This window comes from Aotus nancymaae, unplaced genomic scaffold (genome assembly GCF_030222135.1).
Source record: "Aotus nancymaae isolate 86718 unplaced genomic scaffold, 86718_ANA_hifiasm-v0.15.2.pri h1tg000003l, whole genome shotgun sequence".
Classification (NCBI taxonomy): domain Eukaryota; kingdom Metazoa; phylum Chordata; class Mammalia; order Primates; family Aotidae; genus Aotus; species Aotus nancymaae.
The window spans coordinates 66,777,511-66,800,351 of record NW_026988414.1 but is presented as its reverse complement, the minus strand read 5'-3'; the positions used below and the strand labels follow the sequence as shown (position 1 = coordinate 66,800,351).

Below are 22,841 nucleotides of genomic sequence, written 5' to 3'. Positions count from 1 at the left end.
ATATCAATTATTAATATTTTCCATTCTTTTTTTCATACTATGTCTTCGAAATCCAGTATATGTTTCACACGTACAGCAAATCTCAATTAGGACTAACCACATTTCACGTTCTCAATAGCCACACAGAACTAGTGGCACCAGTACCGGACAGTGCGTCTCTAGAACCTCCTGTCATTCACTGAATTAAAGTTTTAGTACCTGCCTTGGTCATTCGGGATCCAACTTAACTCATCATCACTTTCCACTCTCAACCACCCACTCCCCAGGCCACATCCTGGACCTTTCCATCAGAACCTGCACCACCTTCAAAATCATTCCATTTTCCAACTACAACCTCCTTTTGTTACTTACTTCATTGCAAGAATTCAATTTCATAAAGATCACTAATTCACTGATGTTGTCATGCCCTATCCATCAGCCCCTAAACATTCCTTTGCAAAATTCCCTTGTTCCTCTACGCCTGGCACATTCAACTAGTTCCCACTTGGTAGGAGAAAAGAATGTACGCACTCATGCAAATGGATGTTACTTTACATCCATAGTCGTCAATCTCAATGGGCACAGGTATCTAACTAAACTTTCCAGTGAGCCAGCAATCAAACTTCCTACAATAACGCTTTCGTATCTTTTCCTTGCTCCTCCCACATCTCCTTCCTCCAAAAACTACCTTTAGGAAGCATATATAGAACAAATGACTATTAAACTTTAACAATGCATTTAATATTATTATTTGATATTCAAGAAAACATTTCCCAAAATAAAGTTTTTGCTAATTATTAAAACATGTGCCCTCTATAAAAATTCAAATATGGAAAGGCACAAGAGAACCAAACTATTTTTCAAATACTTATAGGAGTACTAGAATGTAATTTCACAAGAGCAAAAACCCTACTTCATTCCCAAATGACATGTAAGCATTTAACACAGTATTTGGCGAATGACTGAATAAGAACTTTGCTTTAAGTAAATGTGATACCAAAGGCCAAACAAGCAAAAGAAAGAAAGAGGGGAGAATAGGGGAGAACACTTATTTGTTTGCAAGATTTAGCAAAGAATACCTACTGCCTAGTAAAGGAATAACTATTTTTATACATTTTACATTTTTTAAATGTATCTTAAAAAATAATGGACAAAAATATGTAAGATAAAATACAGACTTTAATGGTCTATGATTTTGCCAAAAAGCTGGACTTTTCTCTTAACTCTGATGATTCAACTTCTTCATGGGTGACAGTATGGACACATATAAATCGGAGCACTTTTCAAGACTTAACCCAGGCCAGGCTCATACCTATAGTCCCAGTACTTTGGGAGGCCAAGCCGGGGGGAATCACCTAAGACCAGGAATTTGAAACCACTCTGGCCAACACGGCAAAACCTTCTCTACTAAAAATACAAAAATTAGCCAGGCGTGGTAGCAGGTGCCTGTGATCCCAGCTACTCGAGAAGCTGAGGCTGGAGAACCGCTTTAACCCAGGAGGCAGAAGTTGCAGTGAGCCTAGATCATGCCATTGTACTCCAGCCTGGGTGACAAGAGCAAAAACTCAAGTCTCAAAAACAAAAAGCTTAACCTGGTGTAGATCACTAGGGCAATTAACTTAAGTCCTTTCTTCTTCCCTAGATATCATCAGATGTAATTACTGGAATCTATGAGCATGTATATTTGGCATGCTCTGTCATCCAGGCTGGAGTACAAAGGTGCGATCATGGCTCACTACAGCCTCAACCTCCTGGCTCAAGCAATCCTCCCATCTCAGCCTCCCAAGTTGCTGAGCTACAGGCACACGCCACAGACAGCTAATTTCTGTATTTTTTTGTAACAGGTTTTTGCCATGTCGCCCAGACTGGTCTCAAACTCCTGCACTCAAGCAATCTGCTCACCTCAGCCTCCCAAAGTGCTGGGATTCCAGGTGTGCACTGCCACATCTAGCCTATACATATTTTCAGGTCTCCAAAACTTTCCTCTTCACCTTCTCCTATGGAATCCTCCTCTTTGAAGAATGCTATAGTCAATTTGGGAATTTACAAGACTGTGAGATAAAATACTAGATGCAATGGTTTTAAGAAAACCTTACAAATAAATAATATACAAAACTATTGTTTCACTAATAGTTTTTACCTGTAAAATAACCTATTGATACAAGTTACCGAGAAGAAATAGGGAAGAGAGGACAAGGTGCACAAAGGAAGGCCTCAACGTTTTACAATGCTCTATTTATTATGTTTGATGTTCGTTTTATTGCCTGTCCATAAGTTACACATTTTTCTGTAAGGTTATACATACTATGCTGTATATAATTTAATTTAAAAGAAAAAAACAACCTAGCTTTCTCTTAGAAAATAACACAATTTCTACTACCACTCAAAACACATCTTAATTCAAGATAGGCAACTATTTAAGAATCATTATCATATATTAATATAGTTTGTATTATAAGCTTCACAGAAAGTTTACAATGACCTCCAGTTAAATATGAAGTCACCATATACAAATATCTGCCATATTCCCCCCATAAAGAGAAACAAAATGATAGTGAGGGAAGAAAAAAGAAAAATTAAGGAAAAAAAGAAAAAAAAAAACCAACCAGAAATTTCAACAAACTTTCTGATAATGAATAGCAGATAATGCAGTGATAACTAAATCAGAAGAGGAATCTACAATCTACAACCTACACATACCTAGAGAGGGGAATACTAAAGAAAGGCAAGCAAATCTATCCCTAAAGACGACAGGGGGCAAAGTACAAGGGGGCTGCTTGAAAACCTGAACACACAGGATGGTTAGACCCTCAGGTTTCCTTTAACTAAATACCCAGGAAACAACTTCTCTACCATGCCCTGTAGCCTCTCATAACACAAGATGCCAGAGGTTTACTGGAACAACTGAACCAAAGCAGCTCCAGACTCAGACCAGTATGCAGCTAAGATCAAGCGTGAGGCACAAATCTAAACATGGGGAGATTAAGCAAAGTCTACATACCCATACATGGGACTCCTTTATCCTGCCTTGTTCCCCAAACATTAGGAGCCAGGTAAGCAGCCTCAACAAGAGATTACACAATTCCTCTCTGGAAAAAATGGGCAGACCAAGACCTACTCACACTCAGAAGAGCATTAATCTTACTCCTGGGACTATCTAAATTCAGAGGTGAAGACTAACTACAATTCTAAAATTCATGCTCTTTTCCCTAATTATGATTCAATCAGACACAAAATACTATCGTTTTTTAAAAAGTCTTCAACCTTTAAGATGCTACCTGATTTTGAAATCAAGTATTAGAATAACTTCTGGGACAAAAATATTCCTTTTCCAGTCTTACTTTGACACCCTGGGGAAAGATGTTTAAGGAATAGAGGCTGGAGTTTTTCACATACCACTCTAAAGAAATGTAGAACAAGGCCGGGCATGGTGGCTCACACCTGTAATCCAAGAACTTTGGAGGCCAAGACAGGTGGATCACCTGAGGTCGGGAGTTCAAGACCAGCCTGACCAACGTGGTGAAACTCCATCTATAAAAAAATAAATAAATAAAATAAAAATAAAAATAAAGAAATGTAGAATGAAACTGAAAAGTATTCAGAGTCTTATAACTTCTAAGTCCTGTTTGATGTTTATCCCACAAAAGGGAAAGGAAGAAAACAAAATAGGTAGAATGCAAATCAATCATATATATTTGGTAAGAGCTAAGCTCTACTGGAGAGGCAATTATTGGTTAACATTAAGTAAGGGAATATCTACATGAATTTTTCATTTATTCATGTGATTCTTATATTTTACTAGAGAAAAAGCAATCAGGCAAGGCATGGTGGCTTACACCTGTAATACCAGCACTTTGGGAGTCTGAGGCAGGCAGATCACCTAAGGTCAGCAGTTCAAGACCAGCCTGGCCTCTACTAAAAATACAAAAATTAGCTGGGCACAGTGGCGCCCATCTGTAATCCCAGCTACTCGGGAGGTTGAAGCAAGAGAATCACTTGAACCCAGGAAGCAGAGGCTGTGGTGAGCCGAGATCCTGTCACTGCACTCGGGCCTGGCCAACAGAGGAAGACTCCATCTCAAAAAAAAATAAAGAAAAATAAACTAGGAAAAAAAAAATCTTGAAAAAATAAAAAGTTATCGTATTTCCCACACCTACTGATTAAAAGTACTTCAGGCCAGGTAAAGAGGCTCAACACCTTTAATTCCAACACTTTTGGGAGTCTGAGGTGTGAGGATTATGTGAGTCTAAGAGTTTGAAAGCAGCCTGGGCAACACAGCAAGACCCTATCCCTAAAAAATAAAAAAAAAAAATTTTTTTTTGAATCAGCAGAGCGTGGTGGCATACACCTGAAGTCCCAGCTACTCAGGAGGCTGAGGCAGAAGGATCACTTGAGTCCAGGAGTTCGAGGTTGCAGTGAGCCATGATCATACCACTGCACTCCAGCCTGGGTAAGAGAGCAAGACCGTATCTCCAAAAAACAAAGTACTTCAAGCACATTCATTCAGTGCAATGCAAGCTACTATTGCTTAGAATTACTTACAGAGATTCGGGATTTAATTAAATAGCTTCTGCTCAGCAAACTGCCTTATAAGAGTATCACTAGAAGTAAACTTTTTTGTTTTCTTTTTTTTGAGACAAGGTCTCACTCTGTCACCCAGTTGAAGTACAGTAGATCTCAGTTCACTGCTACCTCCATCTCTCAGGATCAAGCAATCCTCCCACTTCAACTTTCTGAGCAGCTGGAACCACAGGTGTGCATCAACATGCCTGGCTAATTTTCTGTATTTTTGGTAGAGACGTGGTTTTGCCATGTTGTCCAGGCTGGTCTGAAACTTCTGAGCTCAAGCACTCCGCCTGCCTTGGCCTCCCAAAGCACTGGGATTATAGGTATGATGAGCCATGGCCTCAAGACTTATTTTTCCTTTTAAGTTACAAAAAATATCATGAGTGAGAAGGTGAAAGGGATAGTCCCATTTTAAATTATGCACTGCCGTACTACAAATTTTAAATTTTTAAAAAGATCAAGTTTTCAAAGTTTTTGCTCTTGGGACTCTTTTATACTCTTGAAAGTGGAGGACTGCCCCCCACAAAACAAAAACTTTATGTTGACTAAATCTATCGATATTTACTGTATTTGCAGTTAAAGCAGAGAACTTTAAAAGATTTGTCATTTAAAAAAAATAAACAATAGCTGGGCGTGGCAGCTCACCCCTGTAATCCTAACACTTTTGGAGGCTGAGGCAGGAGGATCGCTAGAGTCCTCAACTTCGAGACCAGCCTGGGCAACATGGCAAAGCCCAACTCAAAAAATTAATTAATTAATCAGTTAATCCATTACTTGTTAGCATCAATCTCATATTTAAAAAATATTTTCAATAAAAATTAGGAGACTATCATGGCTTTACACTTTCACAAATCTCTTTAATATCCAGCTTAATAAAGATATCTTGATTCTCACATCTACTTTTCTACTCACTCTGTGTATTAGATTGTTTTGGTTGAAGAATATAAAGGAAATCTGGCCTTAAAAAGCTCTACAGAGTTGGGAAAAGATGGAGTATTTTTATTAAGATGTTCCAGCCTTTTCAGATAACTTTCTATATTCTTTGAAATCCTTTACCAAAACTCAACAAATAGTAGTTTCTTAAAGGCTGCTGCAATGCAGAAATCTGAAACCCTATCAATGAATATTCCCTACTCTGATAAACTGAAATTCATTGGTCTGTCTTCTATTTCCAACGGATCTTTTTATTCAGGCATGATTTTGTAATATCATGTATTGGTTATTTGAAAAATATTAGTTCACTGAGTTATGCGGTTCTTCCAAATGTTGATATATTTCACGATGCAACTTCAACATAACATGTTCATTAATATCACACTGATCTTAGCAAAAAAGTCAAGTATTGGGAAGCTGTCAAGCTCACAGTGGCAAATACATGTCTTCCAAAATTCTATCTTCACTTGAAAGCTTAAATTTTATCATTAGTAACAAATATTGTCGGTTGTTTTCCTTGCAGTGACAGGCACACTTTGTTTATTTTCATGAAAATGTATGCCAAATACCCAAGTCTGTATAACCATATTTTGCCAGCCATTTTTTCAAGTAAAAATGGTATTCAATTTAAAAAGCTCACAACTCAACTGCACAAGTTCTTTTCCTTGAGTTAACCATCAGATTTGATATTCAATAAAATATTACAGGTACTTTTCATTCCATGATACACAATATATTTTTAAATGTACTCAAGGATTAAGATATAACAAAATTAGGAAGTTTTATTGCTTCATCAAAGACATTAGTTTAGCTGGCATTTTTTTTTTAATTCCAACTGCATAGTGATGAAGAACATAATTACTAGAACAATTTAGTGCCACTGCCTTAATTTGTGTTAAGGTGTTGGCAGTTTTGCCCACCACTGATTTTGCAAACATCAGCACAGCAAATGATGCCTTACTATTATTAGGAAAACCATTTTGACCTGGAGAACCCCCAGAAAAACTCCAGGGAACCACCAGGGGCCTGAGAAACAGACTTTGAAAACCTCTGTAATAACTGTATAATTTTTAAAAAGATAATTTTTAGTAAACATTCCACTATAACAGAAATATTCAAATAAATATACACACATATGTGATAATACACTAAACTCACCAATAAGCTGGTACCTCATACACAGTAGATACCCAAAAATATAATAAATAACAGAATGTGATAAGTAATTCTCGAATAAATAACAACTACTGAGAATCTACTATAAGCCAGTCTCTGAGCCAGTTCTGTGCCTCTTCAGTCCCCTTCTTGGGTAACTTACAGAAGCCCACAGACCAGAATGATGATTTTAACATATGAGAAAAAATATTTACTCTGAAATCTCTCCAATCTTTAAGATTAGACTTGCATGACTGCAAGAAAAAGTCTTAAAATTCACCATAAAGCACAAGATAGCATGTTAAGTTCTATTTTAAGCACTATGCCATGAGCTTTTTTAAAAACAGGCTTGCTCACATTCAGAAACCCAAACACAAAATGAATTGCTTTGGCTGTGCACTGCCAGAACTACATAAAGACCTGCATTCCATTTCTCTTCAAGCTACACAACCCTTACCTGTGATGTTTTCAATCCTATTTTTAAGTGAAACTCCGGCATTAATACTAAAGAGGTTACATTTAAATGTGGCAATTAAAAAAAAAAAAAACCCAGTAGTGTATAACAAAACCATCAAAACAAGTTCTTAGAACTTTTAACCATATACATTGATAAATTCAAGAGGTAAATCTCTATAAACATACATATGGACTATTATGCACTGTTAAAAAGAATGAGACCATCTCATTTTTTGGACATGTCATGGAAAGATCTTCAGTGTCCATTGTGAAAAAGGCAAATTGTAGGATGCTATGTATAGTATGATCTCACTTGTGGTTTTAGAAAAGATATTTATGTACATGTACATTCACTTAAGTTCCTTCTATGTGCCTAGCTTTGTTCTCATCTAGACATACACACACAAAATAAATTACAAATATTATATAATTTAATAATAAATTTAAATGCCCATGCAGAGAAAAAAATGAGTACAAGGCCAGACACAAAAAGTTTCATGTTTTTATTTCATTTATATTAAATACCCAAGATAGGCAAGTCTACAGAGACAGAAACAAATCTTAAACATAATTTGTTCATCTGACACATGTATATTAAAAACACCTACTGTGTCCATAGGGTAGGGATGGGAGAATGGAGGGGTGTACAAACAGAACATCAGCCAACAAAAAGAAGCAAACTAACAGCTCTGGCTTTAAGTTAAGGGCTTTTGCTATATAGCTGAAAAGACAAAACATACACATAAAGTGGACTGGGGTCAGACTATAGAAAATCTTGAATACTAGACTGAGAACTAAGACTTTATCCAGTTTTCGATGGAAAGCTATTCAAAGTTTTTATAGACAGGCCTGACAGAATGAAAGGAGTGTTTTGGTGAAATTAACCCAGCAACCAAAGGGGGAAAATTGAAAGCAGTGAATAGCAGGAAAGGTAAGAAAGGGATTAAGTTTTCAAAAATAGGAACGTTTACACCAGTCCTGTGAGAGTTACTGATATCTTCATTACTAGTTAATGTTCAAAGGATTTATGTTTGTTTTGTTTGCTTGATCTTAGGAAAAGCTGAAAAAGAAAAAAGGTGGTTTCTTCATTTTGATGAATTTCAAAAGTTCGTAGCTAAGAATAAAGACTTACCAGAAAACTCTGAAGGGAGGATTCTGGGGAATTATCTTTTCATGTGACACTACTGAGACCAAGAGTAACAGGAGTTCCACAATTTTTAACATGGAAGGGGAAATACAAACATCTAGCAGAAAGTGCAGTGCCAATTATTACTACTTCTGAAATTGATGGTTAATGACAACTAAGTACTTTAAAGTTGTCTCTACTGCCTATTTCAAAGAAATCCTAACTATAAAATGTTACATAAATGCAGATTTAGGTGAAGACCATTTAACAAATCAAATTTAGAGTGTGATCAATTTCTTCAAGTTCCTTCTACAATGCACTACTTTTCAGATGTTGCACAAATAGCATTCTTAATTCATATATGCATTTATTAATTAGTTTAACTCATAAAGATTTTTTTTTAAATAAAAATGCTTTCATTGCCTATGTTACCTTTCTAAAACCAAACCCCTGAAACAGTATTACCTCCCAATTTAATATTATGGCAACGCTGTTTTGAGACTAAAAACATGAGTAAAGTAAATTCTCATTTCCATTTTCTCCATATTAATGTTCAGCATAGTTTTAAAATGACAGTTAACAACAGATAAGCATCTAAATAAGGCACAAAAACTTGCAATATTTGATCACTGTGATATAACTTCCAAAATCATACCTGCATACTTGAAATTCTACTATTCATAGAATAGTATGAATAGTAGATCATGAAATACTATTTCATAATCGATTTCATACTTTATCAAACATTCTCATGCTGAAGTAATGTTTGCTTACATTTTGTAAAACCTGTATCTGCCATCATTTAATAATCTTATCTGACACAGAAACAGAAACAATAAAGGTATGACAATGAACAAACCAAGAATGGCTAATTTATTTCACTGACAACATTTTACCTAATTTGCAGGCCAGGCATAGTGGCACAGTGCCTCACACCTCTAAAAACCATTTGCAGGCTGGGCACAGTGGCACAGTGCCTCACACCTGTAATCCCAACACTTTGGGAGGCCACAGCAGCATTGCTTGAAGCCAGGAGTTTGAGGTCAGCCAGGGCAATACAGTGAGATCCCTGTCTCTACAAAAATAAAATAAACATTTGCATTGCTTTCTAAAGCACAAAAAAGATCTGTCATACCAATATATTTAGTTAAAATAAAACATCTGCAAACTTTAGTACAAGGCTGCAAAGACACTGCTTAAAAAGGAGAATAATCTAATTGTCTAATGACAGGGACTAGATGAATAAAATACAATGTAAGCTTGTAAATGAAAATACAGAACTGTATTTACTAATATGGATAAACAAATATAAAAATAGCAGATTATAAATAATAGTGTGATATCTCTTTGTGATGAATATACATATACATAAGCTCACAGAGAGAAAGTCTAAATGAATAAATACCCAGATGTTAACCATGATATTTCTGAGCGTTGGGATTACAGGTACTGTTTATTTTTCTGCTTACTTTTCAGTATCCTCTGAAATTTTCCCAAGCAAAATGATACTTACAAAAATTAACGTGTATGATTCCAACTAACAAACTCCTTTTTGCAAGGAAGCTTGCAAAATGCCCTAGGAATATCCAAAAGTACCGTAGCATAGAGCTTTCCCAAAAGAGGAAGTATCAGCAACAACTTAACTAGAAATCTTTGTGAACTGGGCACCCTAGAGGACTCCAGGTCTGCTGTGGTACCTTTAAGGAGGCCCTCACAAGACCTAGGCTCAAGTCCCTGCCACGTTTAATTGTAGGACCTTGCAATAGTCACTTACCCTTTCTGGGCTCACTTTCTCTAGCTATAAAAGCGATTTACTTATAACTTGCCTTTCCTACCTCAAAGAACTGTTGGAAAGATCAAAAGAAATAATGCAATATATTATGAACTGCAAAGTGCTATATAATAAGACATTATTCAAACATTAATAAAAAAGCAAGATGCTTAATGCCAAATACTTCAGAAGACACCACAATCAACTCTATGAAGTAATGAATCAGTTTTTGGTCACTGTTTTTAAAGGCTACATTTCATCATAAACACCCAGTTTTTCAGAGACTTAGATACTTTTCCCCCATTCCCACTACAACCATTGGACATTTTATTTTCTTATCCCTGGTTACCAGCAAGAAATGGTACAAATTCCACTAAACTCAAAAGCCTCAGCAAGAACCCTGGAGCAGCATGTTGATGGAGTTCACCAGGAGAAACCCAAGGTTAATCAGCTATGGACTCACCACTAAGCACTACTGCAATCAACAGGGATTACAAGAGACTCTTTGAAGGGAAAGACAATGCGATCACCCAGGAGAAAACTGGGGATGAAAAGAAGGCGGTATTTCAAAACAATCATATGAAATACTTAGAAACTATACTTTAGTGTTTTATAAATTATACTGTAGTGTTTCTTAAATACTGTTCATAAAAATGTGATAAAACAACAGCCATCTAAATGTGGCACTTGACAAAAGCAAGTTACAGAGATTCAAATCAAATCCATGAATAAACTGTCAGACGTACTTGCCTCTATCTGAAATAAAAGCAGACAAATTACAGCACAAGGATCAAAATTAAGTCACTATTTTTTGAAAATAAAGAGGGAGAAAATAACAATAAAATTTACTAACATACTTATAGAAACTTTTATAATTATGGTTTCTCTTCCCATTTACTTACTCCACTAAAATGATGAACTTCTTCCCTCCCACTCTTTTTCCTGTAAATTAAAATGGCAATATAACTTGGTTTGAGTTTACTCCAAAAAAAAAATGTATATTTTTTAAAGTACTTTAAGAGGAGCTGCATGAAGCTGTCAGCTTTTTAACTACCAAGATCATCTGGCCATCACAACCTCCTGCTTTTAAGTTCCCAAAGATCACAAAATACTCTCCATATTCTTAAAAATGTTATTTATGGGTCTTCCTAATGAAAAATTAAAGCTTTCATAAACAATTGTGCATAGAGAATTCATTTTGATATGTACGACTTACAATCTAATTTTTATTGGCAATATCTTGAAGTGTTGCAGCGTGCACAATTCCTACAGGGGATAAAGATCTGTTTTCCCATCTGATCTTTGCAGATTCCTTATAAATTTAAAAGGACTCACTAAAAAAACCATGAGGAAAATAATTATGAATACAATCCACAGCAAAATGAAGTGTGGGGCTGAGACCTAAGATAATGAAAGTCACTGTATTTACACAAAGCTTTCACAGCTGAAGTACTCTATGCCCATTTAAAATTTCAAAAAAATCGAAATTTTTTTCTTCTTACTCTGATTTTACCTATCATAATAGGAATGTATATTTACCTCCAAAAATCAGAAACAAAAAGCCTTTCAAAAATATCATTTCCAAAAGAAGTATCTGCCAAACCTTACTGCACAGAAAATTATATATACATATTCTTTTTTTTAACACATTCTCGAATAACTATGGTAGGCGTTACTGAGATCACCTCCTCCACCCCCCAAAAAAGGAACAGCAAATCTAACCACAATGAAGTACTAACCAAATTTTTTAAACACAGCTATCACCAGCTAAGCAATTTATCACACAGCTCCTCAAAGTCTCAGACATACACAATGACATACCAACATGTCAAAACAGTTATTATAATTTGAAAAATTATACAACAGGAACATAAAAGTAGAAAAAAAAATCCTCTGGAAAAACTCAAGTAGATTTTGGAAAGAGCAAAAAAAAAGGAGACTAATTTTAGAAAAATAACATTTCTTCAAGTGTTTGGTGTTTATCTGATACTGGTTCATTTTTGTAAAGAGAAACTTTACCTAACAAGACTCACACCAGGGATCTGATCTATCCCCAAAGGCACTTTCTTAAAATGAGAAAGAACAAAGAAGGAAATCTCTCAGCATGTGCTTTCCATACTAGTTTCTTTGGACAGCATCAAGAGTGACAATATAGTCTGCACAAGCTTTTCAGCTTTATTCTATGGTCCATGTGTAACAACTGATTAGCTATCATTCAAAAGAACTCCTAACAAAATAAATATTAGAAGGCAAAGACCACAGCAACATGGTAACTCTATTTTAAGAGAAAAACATGTCTTAAAGTTGTGTGCTTTTTTTTTTTATTTCAAGCGTTAATTATCTCCAAATATTCAAATTCCTAAGGCTTTCTCATTTCAGTCAATAGTTTGAAACGGGAAAAACCAAAACCATCCATTCTAAATCTGCTCTCCCTTAAGTAAATTTGTAATTAGAAGTACATGTTAAAAGAATGACACTCAAAGCCAATACCTTAATATACAAATCTTGGAATGTAAACACTGTGAAGTTATTAGGAGAAAAGATCTTTCGGTGAGGCTATTCCACAGGAAAAACTCTACAGAATCAAATCTGGCATTTGGTTGTTCTAGAAGTTGTCGTTTCATTATAACGGAGAAAAAAAATACATAATTTTTATTAATTATAAAAAGAAGGCTCTCCCCAAAGATTTACAATTGTATATCCCAATTTCCACTCCGACAGAGATGTCAGTTCTCTGGGTCAAGATATAACCAGCTGCTGGGTTCACACACACAGTAAGCCACAGAGAAGATCGAGTTCAGAGCCTCGAAATTATACGCGTTAGTTAAGAACTGCCTGCTACTAAACCAAAATTATTCAAGCGGAGCCCCATTTGTCACAATCCAATCATAAGGGTTTCACCCCTCCTCCCCCAACTGCTTGTGTAGTGGTATATCTGCTTCGGTAAAGAAGCCATCATCAGGTAAAGATTGGGGTGGGAGAAAAGCGGGGAAAAGGGGGCAGCTTTTCATCTAATTTCGTGAGGTGTGAGTAATTGGTACAGTTAAGAGGAACGTTCTATTTATCGGCGGTTGGAGTAGCGTGAGGGGAGAATTTCGTTCAAATCAACATGGCCAGCAAGATGTCCCTACAAACAAAAGGCAATGGGGGGATATAAACACGAACCATTCACCTCCATCAGCTACAGCATCGCCATCATGGTGTGTGCAGAGACCCCCCCAAAGGCTCCTCTCACCCTCCACACCAGCCAAGGCAAGAGAAGGGAGAGAGGTAGATGGCTCCCCCCCTCCCACCACTGCTTCCAAAGACACACTCTTGGAGGGGGTTTCTCCCTTCGGCTGCCTGGAATGAGAGAGAGAGAGTAACGTCCCGCCCAGGCTGACTCCCCCCGGCTACCTCTCAACCGAACCCCAACGTCTGCCCGGGGCCCGCCAAACTTTACCAGAGCTTCTCCCCGAGATCCCCACCCTATCGCCCCAGGATCGCGCTTCCCCACAAGCGGGGCACCCCAGGCGCTTCCTGACAAGCGAGGAGCCGGGGAAAGCCGAGTCCGGGGCGGGGGCAACGGAGATCCACGGAGGGGCGGGGCGGCCGGAGCCAAGTTCCCGGGGGTCTGAGAAGAGCGCCTGACAGGAGCCCGGGACTGCAAAGGAGGAAGAGGAAGCGGCCACGGGGAGCTTTCCCAATCCCCCCCTACAAGAGCACCCTGCCCCCAGCCCCAGCTCCCCATGGGGGGCGGGGAGGCTAACTAGAAGGTGAAAAAGCCGAGCCCAGGAGACAGCTGCAGCCCCTACTTCCCGACTCCCTATCTCTTCCCCCGCCACCCCCGCCAGAGGCGCCCACAACAATAACACGCTGGGGACGACCCGTCAGCGCCCCCGAGGCACCCGGGGCCCGCGGCCCGCCGCAGCCGGGCCCCCTCTGCTGAGACTGGGCGCGCCTCTCTCCCTACAACTCCAGACCCAGGTGGAGTCAGGCCCGAGCGGCCCCCCAGAGTCGGACCCATCCCCCTCGGCACCAGCGGCGCCGTCTCCGCGGCCGAATATTAGAAGTGAATTTGAGCTGCGCTTTACCTTTAGTTCCGCACTGTCCGCCATCTTGCGTCTGTCAGCGCAAGCGCAGTGAACCTCGCCGGGGGCCGCCGCTAGGCCCGCCCCTCTAGCCGGCCTGGCCCCGCCCCGGCCCGCCCCTCCACCTTCCCAGCCCGCCTCTTGCCTCCGCCCCGCTCCGGGCGCTCGAAGCCCCGCCCCGGGCACGTACAGCTGCGAGACAGGCACGTACTATTTAAATAATGGCGCCAAGCCGCGATGTTTGACAGTTACTGCCCCCACGGCCTCCCAGCCCCCTATCCTCGCTCGGCCAGCCCCTCCCGGGAACGGCCGGAGCGAGAGGGATGCTGGCCTGAGCCCCATCTCTCCGCAGTCCGCGGAATGCTTCTGCATAGCTTCGTCGCCTACGGTCACAGAAACAATACTGTCCCCCAACCCCCAATAAGCAAGGCTTTTTCAGCACCTGCTACCTGCGAGGCTACCAGTGGGCTAAAAATAGAAATCCGTTACATTTAAGGGACGCTTTAATGAAGCATTTCTAGGATTATTGGCTTAGATCGTCCTCTTGATAACGCGGTGAGATAGGCAAGGAAAAGATAATTCCCATGGTATAGATTCAGAAATGAAAGCTCAGAGAGGAAAAGCGACTTGCACAAACAAGGATTTAACGAGGTGGCTGGCGTAAGACAAAATTTTGAAGGTGTTCATTAATATTTTTGTTTTCTTTTTTTTTTATTTTATTTATTTATTTTTTTTTTTGAGACGGAGTTTCGCTCTCGTTACCCAGGCTGGAGTGCAATGGCGCGATCTCGGCTCACCGCAACCTCCGCCTCCTGGGTTCAGGCAATTCTCCTGCCTCAGCCTCCTGAGTAGCTGGGATTACAGGCACGCGCCACCATGCCCAGCTAATTTTTTTGTATTAGTAGAGACGGGGTTTCACAATGTTAACCAGGATGGTCTCGATCTCTCGACCTCGTGATCCACCCGCCTCAGCCTCCCAAAGTGCTGGGATTACAGGCTTGAGCCACCGCGCCCGGCTATTAATATTTTTGTTTTCAAAAGTATTTATTTAGCGACTATCTGTTGGCCCTGTGCTAATGGCTAAATGTACATTGGGAAATCAGACAAAGTCCCTGCCCTTCTGTAGTTCTCGGGGAATTAGACAAGGGAACGAATAAAGATACAATTACAAATGGTAGTGAGTACCACAAAGGAGAAAAAGGTCTACTGAGAGAGAAAAAGGGTTTGGGAGATGTACTTAATTCTGGGAAGGCTTTCTCCACTAAACTGACATTTAAGTAGACTTGATGGCCTGGCGCGGTGGCTCACGCCTGTAATCCCAGCACTTTGGGAGGCCGAGGCGGGTGAATCACTTGAGGTCAGGAGTTCGAAATCGGCCTGTCCAACATGGCGAAACCACGTCTCTACTAAAAATACAAAATTAGCCGGGCATGGTGGTGCATGCCTTTATGTAATCCCAGCTACTCGGGAGGCTGAGGCAGGAGAATCGCTTGAACCTGGGAGGCGGAGGTTGTAGTGAGCCAAGATCATGCCACTGCACTCCAACCTGGGCAACAAGAGCAAAACTCCATCCCCACCCCCCAAAAAAAGTAGACTTGATGGAAGGATTATTTCCTTTTGTCTCTACTAAAAGCCTTCTATGTACCTCCTCCCCAAATCCCACTTTTTACTAAACAACTTTTCCTCATACCTCGTGGAAAAAATGAAGGATATCAGAAATAAACTCCCTAATCTTCTCACCGTCAAAACTACTCCTTATCTGCATAGTAACATTTGGGTTACTATGAATGAAGTGTCCCTGTGCCTAGGAAGGCCATTCCCTTTACCAGTGACCTGGATTTTTTTTCACACATGTTCCGAAGGATTTTACTCCTGCAATTACCTTCCCTCCAGCATCATTAGATTTTTTCCCTCTCAGTTGAATTGCTTCTATCAGCATATAAATATATTGAAATTTCTCCCATATAAAATAAACTTCCTTTGACTCCAAAATCGCCTCTAGGAACTGCCCTATTTTTCTGCTGTCTTCATAAATTCTCAGGGTTTTTGAGATCTCACCAGTAGTGCTTCACATTCTCTTCTCAGTCTAACTTTAGCTTCCATCATCAATATCACTTATCAAGATTACTGATGATCTTGTTTCGAAAGGCAATTGCCAATTCTCTATTCATATCTAAATTGACCTCTGTGTAGAATTGAGAATAATGACATCGTTCCTTTGATTTGAAACATTTTTCCCCCCTGTGAACTTACCTACACATCACACTGTCCTGATAGTCCTGTTCCCTCACTGGGCCTCCTTTTTGATATGCTAATTTGTCCTCTTTGGCTCAATTTTTTCTTTTTTTCTTTGAGACAGAGTCTCGCTCTGCTGCCGGGTTGGAGTACAGTGGCACAATCTCAGCTCACTGCAACCTCCGTCTCCTGGGTTCAAGCAATTCTCCTGCCTCAGCCTCCCAAGTAGCTGGGACTACTATTAGCCACCATGCCCAGCTATTTTTTGTATTTTTAGTAGAGACAGGGTTTCACCATGTTGGCCAGGATGGTCTTGATCTGTTGACCTCGTGATCTGCCTGCCTCAGCCTCACAAAGTGCTCAGATGATAGTGTGAGCCACTGAGCCCAGCTGGCTTAATTTTTAAATGTTGGACTTCTCCAGGGTTCGGTCCTTGCATTCTTCTCTATTTTATCACCCAATGGTCTCATCTAACTGGTTGACTTGAAGTCTATTTGCTCATGACTTTGAAAATGCTTTCCAGCCTAAACCCCTCCATTGTCAAGAAACAAAATTAAAACAAATTGAGATTAAAGATCTCATTGGCGTTATTGCAGTCCTAGAATCGGACAACACTTCATTCCACAAAATAAAATATGTGTTGCAGTGAATCAAGCAGAGGATGTTAGCTTTAGAGATGAAAATAGACTGAAGAAGTCAGAAACAACAAAAAGCAGATTGGTCATTCAAAGTTACTTTTCTTTCAGGTGGAGACATGGAGACAGCACAATAGAAAGAACACTGGTTAACATCGGGATACTTCAGGTATTCTATTTTAAGGATTAAAACAGAGGAAATTTCATTTTATGCCTGTTAAAAATTGAAACTATTCTGTTTGGAAAATTGACTCTCTCTCTCTCACGATTTCTTGGAAAAACAGATAACTCAGTTTTGATTTGGTGAACATGGGTGACACCATTTTGATTTTTACTCTGGTCTGGAGGCCTGGTGCAGAAATTTGGTTCAAAACGGTGGGATCCTATTATTTTTATTCCACAATTAACCTAGATTAAAGTGTGACTAAGACTGAGGGCATTAGCACTACCCTCATTTAACATCATTCTGGGTTTCCAGTCTCAATATATCATTTATAGATTACAGTGTACTTGTGATTATGCATTTCTGTCATTTTAGCTAAAGAGAAACCATTTGACATTCAACAGCTGGCTGTATACAAACATTTAAAACTTTTTTTTTTTTTTTTTTTTTTTTTAAAGATGGGGTTTCACCATGATGGCCAGGCTGGTCTTGAACTCCTGACCTCAGGTGATCCACCCACCTCAGCCTCCCAAAGTGCTAGGATTACAGGCGTGAGCCACCGCTCCCGGCCCTTAAAACTTTTTGAGAGAACACACACACACCAAGGAGTCTACTATTATGACTATCAGGAAGGCAGTGCCAAGAGTTCAGAGTATGTGTCTTAGCGAGGGTTGCCATAAACCAAACCAACTAAAATCAAATAGATCAAAGAACGAGCCAGATGAGAAATCTACCTGTTTTAACCAAGTAGTCTGCTAACTTTTTGAAACGGAGTCTCTACAATACCAGATTATTTATGTACAACAAGAAGTGTCAGCAACAGCACAGATTTCCCCGTTTGGTTAATCGGTAGCAATCTATTGTCTAGCATCTCAGGAATGGGTTAAATTAAAGCAGAGAGTGCTACCTCTACAAAAGAGGCCACTAGTAAAATTTGAATAAACAGTTGCATTAGAGATGTTGTTACCCACTAGGTGGAATAAAAGCTCTTTTGGGTCCTCTAAAGGTTTGGGTTTGACATGCTACACTTTATCAACTTATCCACAAAAACTACTGATTGTGAAATTTTAACTATAGCATTATCCTGTCGAGTGGAAGAGGTAGGCATAAGCAAGAAAAAATTTAGAAGGGAAAGAGTCTTATTATGGAAGCGAGTCTTATTCTGACAGTCTTGGGAAAAGCTGTCCACAACATGATGTCAGCAATTTCTTATCCTGGTTTGCAGTTAAAATGTCTCTGGCTGTGGCATCAGGTGTTCTGCTAAACTCTCTGTGTGGCTCTCTCATCAAGCACGGAACTTGTCCCTTGAAATTTATATCGAGTTGATCAGCTTGTCAGTTTTTGTTCATGGTTGGAGAATTGTAGCCAGATATTGAAGGCAACAAGAATTCAGGATCCAATCTAGTCTATAGATAGATGATAAAAACTCAAAATCAATGAACAGAGCTGCAACATAATAACAGGTGTATTATAGTTTTCTTCAGAAACATAATTTTTCTCTCTATAGTCATTCCCATTTCTACCAAAGATAATCGTAGTAAGGCCAATTTGTTTTTAAAATTAGTTTAGTTTCAAACTTGACCTGATTATTTACATAAGTGCAGCAAGAATAACCACATAAGCTTCTTTTAAATTTGTTTTGCTGGAAATTGTGACAACGAATATTAGATTGGACTTTTAAAAACTTCTTGACATTAGGAAGTCAAATCAAGGCAGACATCAGATTTGCCTGCAATATCTAATATTTTGAGGTTTCTGGGCCTGCCCAGAAGTGACAACTTTTATTCACGATAAGGCTGAGAACCCTTGAGAATTGGCATTCTATGATTCTATGCACATTTTAAAATATGACATTGCTATGTATATGTATATGAATACATGTATTTGAATGATATGGTTTGGCTCTGTGTCCCCACCCAAAGGTCACCTTGAATTGTAATAATCCCCAAGTGTCAAGGGCAAGACCAGGTGGAGATAATTGAATCATTCTCAATTCAATTGATAATGAATGAATGATAGTGAGTGAGTTCTCATGAGATCTGATGGTTTTATAAGGGGCTTACGCCTTTGCTTGGTACCCATTCTCTTTCCTGCCACCCTAGGAAGAGGTGCCTTCCACCATGATGGTGTTTCCTGAGGCCTTCCCTGCCATGTGGAACTGTGAGTCAATTAAACCTTTTTGCTTTATAAATTACCCAGCTTCAGGTATGTCTTCATAGCAGCATGAGGACAGACTAATACAATAATGGAATCAAAGCTTTCGTAATATAACCAATATTTCCAGTTGTATTCTGTTGAAGAGAAGAGTTTCTTACTGAACTTATGCAAACAACCATGTTGTCATAAAAATAAGAATCCTCTTGAATAGTTTCCAAATCTTGGAGGAATTATACAGGAAGGAAAAGCAAATGTTTGAATTTTTATTTACAAAAGTATGCCTTACCAAATTGCTGTAAGCTATCGGTAGCTTAAAAGAAAAAAAAGTTTCCTTAAATCTTGAAAAAGAAAACTCATTAAAAGCGAGCCAGTGATGTTTCAAATTTTATTTATTTCTCTTTTTTTTTTTTTTTTTTTTTTGAGATAGTCACATTCTTTCACCCAGGCTGGAGTGCAGTGGCACAATCTCAGCTCACTGCAACCTCCGCCTCCAGGGTTCCAGTGATTCTCTTGCCTCAGTCTCCTGAGTAGCTGGGATTACAGGCATCCACCACCACACCCAGCTAATTTTTGTATATTTTGTAGAGACGGGGTTTCATCATGTTCCCCAGTCTGGTCTTGAACTCCTGAGCTCAAGCAATCTGCCCACCTTGGCCTCCCAAAGTGCAGGGATTACAGGTGTGAGTCACCGTACCTGGCCTCAAATTTTAAAAGCTGTAAAAACATCCTGATTTCTGTCATTCATCTCTCAAATGAGTTCATCAGCTGGTCCACTTGACTCTAAATCAAAACCCAAGCCAGTTCATGTTCATTTCACTGCATCTCCACTACCATCATCCATCAATGCTTATTTTTGGACTCATTCCTAGCTGCCATAGTCTCAGAACTGCTGGTAAAATTACGTAACTGAAAGGGCCACATTATGACTTTGATGGCCCTAGGCACTTTTCCTTTTTTGGTTTCTGTGCTACAGTAAAAATATATACAGTTGATGCTTGAACAACACGGGTTTGAACTGCACAGATCCACTCATATGTGGGTTTTTTCCTGCCTGTGCCACCTCTGAAACAGCAAGACCAACTCCTGGTCTTTCTCCTTTATCCCATCCTACTCAATGTGAAGTCAAGGATGAAGATCTTTGTAATGATCCACGTCTGCTTAATGAACAGTCTTCCTTGTGACTTTTACAATAACATTTTCTTTTCTCTAGCTCACTTTATTATAAGAATACAATACATAATACATATACTATACAATGTATGCATTAATTGACTGTTTATGTTATTGGTAAGGCTTCTTGTCAACAGTAAGCTATTAGTACTTAAGTTTTTGGGGAGTGAAAGTTATACGTAGATTTTCTGCTTCATGAAGGGTCGGTGCCCCAGTCCCCTGGTTGTGCAAAGGTCAACTGTATTTGGGCTTTATCCCTCATTCCTGAGACACAGCTCCTAAAACACATGGAATTTTCTAACAGGAATATCTTTTGTTTTTCATAAGAAGCCTCTTTCAGTCACACCTAATGAGATGACATGGGGGGGGCCTAGATGGCTTCAGGATGGGTGTTGGTCCCCACAAAATTAGAGGGTGGGCTCAGGCATGGTAGCTCACACCTGTAATCCCTGTACTTTGGGAGGCCAAGGTGGGAGGATAGCTTGAGCACAGGAAGTCAAGGCTGCAGTAAGTTGTGTTCCCACCATTGCACACCAGGCTGGATGACACAGAGAGACCTCCTCCTCTCCCCTCAAAAAGTAGAGAGTGGGAACTTTCAGCCTCACCCCATCCCCTACCTCCTTGGGCAAAGGAGAAGAAGGGGCTAGTGATTAAGCTATAAACTCTTCAACAAGAGATAGAAGAGGTTCTGCATTGGCAAACACATGAGGGTACGGTAGGAAAGGGCAACAGGGCACAGCAGCCCCTCATGTCCCCCCTTACATTGCACCATTCATCTCTTCCATTCAGCTCTTGTTCTTTGAGTGGCGTCCTTCATAATAAACTAGTAAATGTAAGAAACATGTTTTCCTCAGTTCTGTGAGTCATTCTAGTGACTTATTGCCCCTGAGGAAGGAACTGTAGGAAGCCTTGACTTTACAGCTGGTCAGTCACAATGCAGGTGGCCTAAGGAACTTGTGACTGGTGTCTAAAGGAGGGTAGCCTTGTGGGACTGAGCCATTTATTGTGGGCTTGGAACTCACTCCTGGAGTTGGTGTCAGAATTGAAATGACTTGTAGGCCACCCAGTTGTTGACAGAAAATTGAAGAATTGGTGTGGAAAGTCACCATGTATTTAGTGTCAGGAAGAACATCAGAAGTACCTTCTATTAAAAAAAAATATGGTTTGTTTTTGTTTGTTTGTTTTTTGTTGAGACAGAGTCTCACTCTGTCGCCCCGGCTGGAGTGCAGTGGTGCCATCTCGGCTCACTGCAAGCTGTGCCCCCTGAGTTCAAGCAATTCTCCTGCCTCAGCCTCCCTAGTAGCTGGGATCATAGGCGTGTGCTACCTACCATGCCCAGCTAATTTTTGTATTTTTAGTAGAAATGGGATCTCGCCATCCCTGGCCTCACGTTCATATTTTATGGGGACCAGCACCCATCCTCAAGCCATCTAGGGGACCCACTGCATGTTACCTCATTAGGTGTGACTGAAAGAGGCTTGTTGTGAAAATAGGCTTGTTATGTCTCGAACTCCTAACCTCAAGGGATCTGCCCACCTCAGATGCCCAAAGTGCTGGGATTATAGGAGTGAGCCACTGCACCCTCCCAAAAAATTGTATTTCTTTTTTTCTTGAGACAGAGTTTTACTCTTGTTGCCCAAGCTGGAGTGCATTGGCATGATCTCAGCTCACTGCAACCTCCACATCCCAGGTTCAAGCAATTCTCCTGCCTCAACCTCCTAAGTAGCTGGAATTATAGGCGTGTGCCACCATACTTGGCTAATTTTTTCTATTTTTAGTAGAAGTGGGGTTTCACCGTGTTAATCAGGCTGGTCCCAAACTCCTGACTTCAGGTGATCCACCCACCTTGGCATCCCAAAGTGCTGAGATTATAGGCGTGAGCCACCATGCCTGGCCTATATCTGATTTTTTTAAAGACAGGGTCTCAATGTGTTTCCCAGGCTGGTCTAGACCTCCTGACCTCAAGTTACCCTCCTACCTCAGCTTCCCAAGTAGCTGGGATTATAGGCTCAGGCCACCAAGCCCAAAAATTATGTTTTAAAACTGTGTTGGTATAAATACAAATGTAATACCAGTTGATTATGTTACTGGATGTTTGGGGTGTTGCTTTTCTGGCTGGAAACCTCTGTGGCCAGAGGCGCCTTTGTCCAAGTTTTGCTTGGGCCTGCTAGGCTCATTCTGCCCACTCAGCCTGGCAGGCTCACACTACCAACCAGAATCCCATCCCTGCCAAGGGAAACTGCATGAAGTGGTGAGGCATGTGTGAGTGAGCGTGGGGTCCAACTGTGCAGTCAGACACGCCAGCTGCTGCAGCGGGATGGGCAACTCTAGGTGCTGGCATGCATGCTAGCTCTCTGCAAGGCTGTGGCTGGACCAGGCACACGCAAGAAGCTTCCATAGCTGGCACCAGGGAACATGGTGGTGC

At 40.0% G+C, this 22,841-nt stretch overlaps 1 protein-coding gene across 1 annotated transcript in view; it reads right to left on the bottom strand.

Moving 5' to 3' along the window:
• PIAS1 (protein inhibitor of activated STAT 1) overlaps window positions 1-14,140 on the bottom strand; it is a 138,340-nt gene extending 124,200 nt beyond the window's left edge. The window contains exon 1 of the mRNA XM_012451363.2: window positions 14,060-14,140. Coding sequence (XP_012306786.2) covers window positions 14,060-14,083 — 24 coding nt within the window. The 5' untranslated portion in view covers window positions 14,084-14,140. The remainder of the gene's footprint in view (window positions 1-14,059) is intronic.
• Window positions 14,141-22,841: the final 8,701 nt, after the last annotated feature.